The following is a 7,750-nucleotide window of genomic DNA, read 5'->3' on the forward strand; positions in this document are numbered from 1 at the left end:
GATAAAGGAACCCGACAGACTTTTGTGATGATTTTTTTTTAAATAACTTCGCAGAAGGAGCCTTATGGATTTTAAAAAATATATTGTTCAGCAAATCTTTTCATTCAATTAAGGACCGTCTTTAACATCACAAAATAAATTGACCTAAGAAAATGAATAAATAAATTTAAATGTGAAAGTGAGCACTTTTTGGTATCCACAGATAAAGCAATATGTATTTTGGCGTTATTTCTGTGAACTGCCTGAAAAAAAGATGATTTCAAATTCATCGAATAGGATTAAAACGCTTGTCACTATAACTAACTCTGGAGTTGTCCTCTCTTGAAATATAAACCTCTAAATTGAAAGACGTTAATGATTAAGTATTCCATATTGATAGTTGTTATGGTTAATTGTTACTTTAATCGATTTACTCAGCTGTGATACAAAAGTTGCTTGAAACCCAACATTATTTCACAGGAAGGTAAAAATTTAAGTAATCGTTAACATGAACAATACATTATTAGTTAAAAAAAAGGAAAAATAATTCACTTAATAATTAATTTGATGCAATTTTTAATAATAAATAAAGGAATGATTAATCATCAGAAATGCTTAAAATATAATTTAAAGTGTGAGAGCGTTGCGTCACATGAGAAAATAATACAAATATTTAAATATTAATTTTGAATTGAGAAATATGAGTGACAATTTGAGCAACGAAAAAAAAAACATTATTTAAAAAAAAATGGGAAATATTTATATTTATTTTTATTTTTCAATGCAATATCTGTTATTTGTATCAAAATAGTTCAAAATCATTCATTAATTTCGATAGAAATTATATTTTAACACTGTATCATTTTATTGAGTTAAAAAAAACAAAACTTTCAGAATTTTAGTAAAGTAAATATATCAAAATTCAATAAGGAGAAACATTATTTTGAAATAAATTAAGGAAACTTTGGGGTTCTTCAATCGATTGTACTTAATTATGAAACCAAATTTTATCAAATTACATAACAGGAGTTTATCAGCAAAGAAAAAGTTAAAATTTTAAATAAGAAAAGAAATTATTGACAGGTGTTTATTGTGGAACAACCTAAAGTAAATGTAGTCTAGATAAATTTGTGTTCAGTGTTCTATGTACTTTCTCTCTTGATCGATCTGTGTAGTGTAACAATATTTGTGTGACCTTATCAGCGAGAGAAATGATAAGAGAGCGAGATCTTAATCTCCTCTCTAGGCTAGCTATTAAATTTGGACTAATAAATCTGCCTCTTTCGGCTCTGACCACCCGACGACTCGGTCATGTGTCCTGACTTCAAAAAAAAAAAAAAAAAAAAAAAAAAAAAAAAAAAAGAAAAAAAAAAAAACATCGAAGGTGAACATAAAAGTGGTCCTTCGAACCGGATTCGAAGACCGGGTCCGAAGGACGTGAAGGACGGTGACCAGTGACAGTGAAGTGACCACGAAAAACGGTGGACACGGACGCGTGTGGGGGAACAATTGTTCCTGGGCGTTCCGCGTTGGACATTGTTTGTGCGAACAAAATGGACGATCGGTCCATGTGATTCACGATCGAAGATCGAAGAACAATTGGTGCGAGAAATTGGACGATTGAAGTGCACGGACAATTTGTGCTATTTGAACACGAAAAGAACTGTGTGCGACAAAACTGCGAGCCAAAAAAGAGTGCAACAATTCTCAGCCGAGGGCTGAAACAGTGGCCTTCGGGCAAAAAGAACAGGTGCAGTTGAGTTGATCGTGACTGTGGGGGCCGCGGTGCGGTGCGCACTGCTCGATGCCAGCTGGATCACCCACGTGATCGCTGTATGTATGCTCTTCATGCCTTTCAGGTCGGTCTAGGTGGAATCCAGGTTAGAGGTCAGGTAGGTCGTGCAAGTGGGTGCGTTGTTTCCGGGAGAATTTTTGGGAATCGCTCAAAATGGCGGCCGAGAAGAAAATCGCGGTGACGTCATACACCCGTATGATTGACTCCATTAAGGAGCGGGGTAAAAAACTGTTGATCTTTGTGCGTGATTTTGATTCCGAGAAGCTTGATCGCTCACTTCTCGAAGACAAGCAGGAATCGGTCGAAGAAATGCGTTCTTTGTTCCACGAGACCGAGGTTAAATTGTACGGTGTCATTAAAGAGGATGAGGTTTCGGCATTTCAACAAACCAACGAGGAAGTGGAGGACTTGCTCGACGAGATCCGCCATCTTGTTCGACAAAGACTGCGAGAAATCGATCCTCCCAAGCCGGTGAGTGAGCAGGTCAAGGTATCTTCCTCTCATCAAGCCCATCCCAAGTTGCCCGACATTCCCTCCCTCACTTCAGCGGAAATCCGGAAGATTGGCACCTGTTCAAGGACACGTTTACTGCGCTAATCAAGCGTCGCGAAGGTCTCGCCGACAGCGAGAAGCTATTCTACCTGAGGGCGGCCATTCAAGATGGCAAAGCTCGCTTCATCCAGTCTGCGGAAGACACTTTTGTCTCTCTGTGGAAAGCTCTTCGCCAAGAGTACGAGAACAAACGAGTCCTGGTAGAAAAGCACATTGCCCAATTGTTCCACCTGGAGCCCATTGCTAGCGAATCTGGATCAGATCTGCGGACCCTGATCAATGAAGTTAGCCAATCTCTAAGAGCCCTTGCAAACATGAACCTCAAAGTCGAGTCGTTGTCCGAGCAGTTCATGATCCACCTAGTGTGTTCGCGTCTCGATCCAGGTACACGCAAGGATTTCGAACTACAGCTGACCAACAACGCGTTGCCGTCCTGGGAAAAGCTGTTCGAATATCTCCAGTCCCGGTGCAGGTGTCTTGAGAGCATAGAGAACGAGACTAAGGACAAGTCTGCACCACGTGGTAAGACCACCCCCCAAGAAAGATCTGCCCCTCGCCAGTCCAAGGCCTTTCCAGTGCAAACAGCTCCTCCAAGGTCGAAGTCCAGCAACAGCAACGTGAAGTGCTTCGTGTGCAAGGGTGCGCACTATTTGAACAAATGTGGTCAGTTCTTAGCCCTGTCTGCGTCGGATCGTTCTGCCAAGATTAAGGAGTTGGGCCTTTGTCTAAACTGCTTCAGCAACAAGCACTACCTGAGAGAGTGCCGAAGCAGCTCGTGTCGTACGTGTGGTGGTCGCCACCATACTCTGTTGCATCTGCCCCACACTGCCCCAACCTCCAACGTCCCCAACCAAGAGCAAGCACCAACACCATCACAGAGCATGTCGTCATCGAACTCTGTCGTTGGGTGTGACACGTCGTCGATCCCTTCAGCGAAGCAATTTGTGCTGTACACTGCGGTGGGGGTTGTTGAGGACGCCTATGGAAATTCGATCAAGTGCCGTATTCTGCTCGATTGTGGCTCGATGCACAATATCATCTCGTCCCGAATCGTCAACATGCTGAAACTCCCCAAGGTCAAGGCCAACGTTTGCGTAGCTGGTGTGTCTGGAGCACCACAATTGATCAAGAGCAAGGTAGCAGCAAGGATTCGCTCTACCACGAACCCCGATTGTTTGTACGAGCTGGAGTTTCTCATGATGAAGAAGATCACAACAGACATCCCGATCGAAACCTTTGATGTCGACCCCGAGCGGTTCCCGGCAGGTGTGCACCTGGCAGACCCTTTGTTCAATCGATCACGACGAATCGATATTCTGTTGGGCATCCAAACGTTCAATGATCTTTTTACGGGCGCGTCGTTTCCTCTGGCAGATGATCGTACACTTTGGTGCAAGGAAACGACCTTTGGCTGGGTCGTGGGTGGAGCCGTGACCGAGCGTCGAGCAGATGAGACTTCCACGAGCACGTGCGGAGTCGTGACCAACGAGATGCTGAGCGAGCAGATCAAGCAGTTCTGGGACTCCGAAGCCGTTCCAGAAACCCGTGCGCTGACCGCGGACGAGCGGGCAGCCGAGCAGAGCTACTCGGACACTTGCCGGAGACTTCGAGACGGTCGATACGAAGTTGGACTTCCGGTGAAGGAGAGCATCCGAGAACTTGGCGATAGTCGTGCGATGGCGCTGAGCAGATTTGTGCAGATGGAGCGAAGGATGCACCGCGACGAGAACCTTCGTGAGCAATACGTGGCGTTCATGAAGGACTACGAAGACCAAGGGCACATGATCGAGGCGGACGAGGTCCCGGGTGGATACTTCATGCCCCACCACGCGGTGTTCAACCCGGCGAGCACCACTACAAAGACGCGTGTCGTGTTCGACGCCTCAGCCGGTACAACATCTGGGAGCTCCCTGAACGATCACCTGTACGTCGGTCCAGCCCTGCAGCGGAAGCTCTACGACATCGTGATCCGCTTCCGTTTTCCCCAGTTCGTGTTTACGGCCGACATGACCCAGATGTTCCGACAGATTCGGATTCGATCAGAAGACCGGAAGTACCAACAAATTTTCTGGCGGAGGCATCCAGATGAGCTCGTGAAGGTGTACCAGCTAGCTACGGTGACGTACGGGACAGCCTGTGCACCATTCTTGGCAACCAGAACTTTGGCGCAAGTATGCAAAGACGAGATCGAGCGCTTTCCCCTGGCGGCGAAGGCAGGAACTGACGACGTGTACATGGACGACTTGTTGAGTGGTGCTGACACGCTGGAAGAAGCGTTGGTGCTGCAGAAGGAGTTTGTCGCGATGATGAAGTCGGCTGGATTTGACCTGCACAAGTGGGCATCCAACCACCCGGACTTGCTGAAGTCGGTTCCGAACGCCGACAATGAGCAGGACGCGTTCTTCAAGGACCAGAAGACCACGCGAACGTTGGGGTTAACTTGGCAACCCAGCAGCGACAAGTTCCTCACCAAGCTGCACGAGATTCGCTTCAACACTGGGCCACCGACGAAGCGATCCCAGTACTCTGACATCGCGAAACTGTACGACCCGATCGGGCTGCTGGGTCCTGTCATCTTCAAGGCGAAGGTGATGATGCAGAAGCTGTGGGAAGTTGAGGTCGAGTGGGACGATGTCTTACCATACACCGAGGAGTGGGATACCTTCCGCAACCAGATCGCCGAGATGGGTGAAATTGAAATTCCTAGAAACGTAATCCCACACCCAAATCCGCTCCAGATAGAACTGCATGGCTTCAGCGATGCATCGATGTTGGGATACGGAGCATCTGTCTACGCTCGGTGCGTGTACAGCAGGGAGTACAGCACAGTCAGATTGCTCACCTCAAAGTCTCGAATCGCACCCAGCAAAAACGCAAAACAGACCATTCCGCGCCTAGAACTTGATGGCGGGCTTGTACTTGCACGACTAACCTCTAACCTAACGCACATATTGAGCATTTCCTTTACTAGAATAGTTTGTTGGATGGATTCCACCGTGGCGCTTTCCTGGATCCGGACCGACCCAGGCAGACTCGACACCTACGTCAGCAACCGAGTCATTCAGATCCAAGAACTGACCAAGAACTTTGAATGGAAGTACGTCAGCTCGCACGAGAACCCCGCTGATGTACTCTCTCGCGGCTTACTGCCGACCGAAATCCGAGAGTGTCCGATCTGGTGGCAGGACGAGACGTATTTGGACCAGAACGAGCCCCTCTGGCCATCCCAACCACCCACCATACCTGTAGAGCAACTCCCGGAAACGCGAAACCCAACAGTAAGCCTCCCAGTCACTGATCCTCCTGCTATGTTCAACCTGTTCGAGATCGAGAGCAGCTTCCGGAGAATGCAGCGAACGATGGCGACGATGCTGCGGTTCATCGACTGCATCCGGAAGGACGATCAACGAGAGCGTCGGAGCGGACATCTGACCATCGCCGAACTCAACCGAGCGACGGCGGCGCTGACGAGCATTGCTCAACGAGAGGCGTTCCCCGACGACTTTCAACAGCTGGAGTCCGGAAAGGTAATTCACAGTAGAAGTAAACTAATCACCCTCTGTGTGTTCCCAGACCGTTCTAAGTTCAACGTGCTGCGAGTAGGCGGACGGCTCCGTCACTCCAACCTCACCGTGGGTCAGAAACACCCCATGGTCTTGCCGTCGAAGCACCCGTTCACCGACGCCGTGGTACGGTCCTACCACGAGGAATTTCTGCACGCCCCGCAGCAACTGCTGCTGAGCGCGTTACGGCGACGATTCTGGGTGCAGCACGGGCGCAGTACGGTGCGTAAGATCATTCGACGGTGCGTCACTTGCTTCAAGGCGAAGCCGGTGGCTATGCAGCAGATGATGGGCGACCTGCCGAAGTCCCGTCTCGAAGGTGTGTGCCCGTTCCTCAACGCTGGTGTGGACTTTGCTGGCCCGATGTACATCCGCCAGCACAACAAGCGTTCGACGGTCACCTACAAGGCGTACGTGGCGGTCATCCTCTGCTTCGCTACACGTGCCATACATCTGGAGCTTGTGGGAGACCTGACGGCCGATGCGTTCATCGCCGCCCTGCAACGTTTCGTCTCGAGGAGAGGTAAACCGGTCAAGCTTTTTTCCGATAACGGTCTTAATTTCGTCGGCAGCAAGAACAAGTTGAGGGATCTGTACGAGCTGTTTCGGTCCCAGCAACTCAAGGGCAAGCTGGACGACTTCTGCACCAAGACTTCGATCGACTGGCGCATGATCCCTCCCAATGCTCCGCACTTCGGAGGACTCTGGGAGGCCGGCGTGCGCTCTGCCAAGTACCACCTCAAGCGGATCACCGGGACAGCCAACATGAACTTCGAGGAGTTCACGACCGTTCTCGCTCGCATCGAGGCTGTGCTGAACTCGAGACCGATCAGCCCGATGTCTGAGGATCCAACCGACGCCACACCTCTCACGCCTGGTCACTTCCTGGTGGGACGACCGTTGACCGACATCGCCGAACCAGACCTGTCGGACCGCAAAGAGACGACCCTGTCGCGTTGGCAGCGGCAGACGCACATGGTGCAGCACTTTGGGCTCGCTGGCACCAGGACTACCTCACAACCTTGCAGAACCGAAACAAGTGGCACAAGCGGTACGAGATCAAGCCTGGGCAGCTAGTGATCATCCGAGAGGACAACGTGCCGACGATGCAGTGGAAGCTAGGGCGAATCGAGAACGTCATCCCGGGCCCTGACGGCCTAGTGCGGGTGGCTGACGTACGAGCTGGCAAGAAGGTGATTCGACGGGCGATCGCGAAGCTGTGCCTGTTGCCGATCGAGGACAACGACGCTGAACAACCCGAAGCTGAGGCTGCAGACGACGGCAGCAACGATCAGGAAGAACAAGAAGATTGAAATTCGTGGATTTCAATGGGGGGAGCATGTTTATTGTGGAACAACCTAAAGTAAATGTAGTCTAGATAAATTTGTGTTCAGAGCGGACAGGAACCGGCCATGAAAAACGGGGACCGGCAAGAACAGATCGCAACGGATCGAAATAAAACAGAACGCGCGGACTAGAAGTCAGGACACATGACCGAGTCGTCGGGTGGTCAGAGCCGAAAGAGGCAGATTTATTAGTCCAAATTTAATAGCTAGCCTAGAGAGGAGATTAAGATCTCGCTCTCTTATCATTTCTCTCGCTGATAAGGTCACACAGGTCGTGCAAGCACTTTTATGTTCACCTTCGATGCTCGTTCGAGAGCGGACAGGAACCGGCCATGAAAAACGGGGACCGGCAAGAACAGATCGCAACGGATCGAAATAAAACAGAACGCGCGGACTAGAAGTCAGGACACATGACCGAGTCGTCGGGTGGTCAGAGCCGAAAGAGGCAGATTTATTAGTCCAAATTTAATAGCTAGCCTAGAGAGGAGATTAAGATCTCGCTCTCTTATCATTTC

At 49.3% G+C, this 7,750-nt stretch overlaps 1 protein-coding gene across 1 annotated transcript; it reads left to right on the forward strand.

The window, feature by feature from the left end:
* The first annotated feature begins 1,927 nt into the window (after window positions 1–1,927).
* On the forward strand, window positions 1,928–7,202 carry LOC119766274. The gene is made up of 3 exons (XM_038250719.1): window positions 1,928–2,249; window positions 2,294–6,867; window positions 6,918–7,202. Exons 1-3 carry the CDS (start codon window positions 1,928–1,930, stop codon window positions 7,200–7,202), a joined length of 5,181 nt encoding a protein of 1,726 aa, XP_038106647.1.
* Window positions 7,203–7,750: the final 548 nt, after the last annotated feature.

Source organism: Culex quinquefasciatus, chromosome 2, assembly GCF_015732765.1.
Source record: "Culex quinquefasciatus strain JHB chromosome 2, VPISU_Cqui_1.0_pri_paternal, whole genome shotgun sequence".
NCBI lineage: Eukaryota > Metazoa > Arthropoda > Insecta > Diptera > Culicidae > Culex > Culex quinquefasciatus.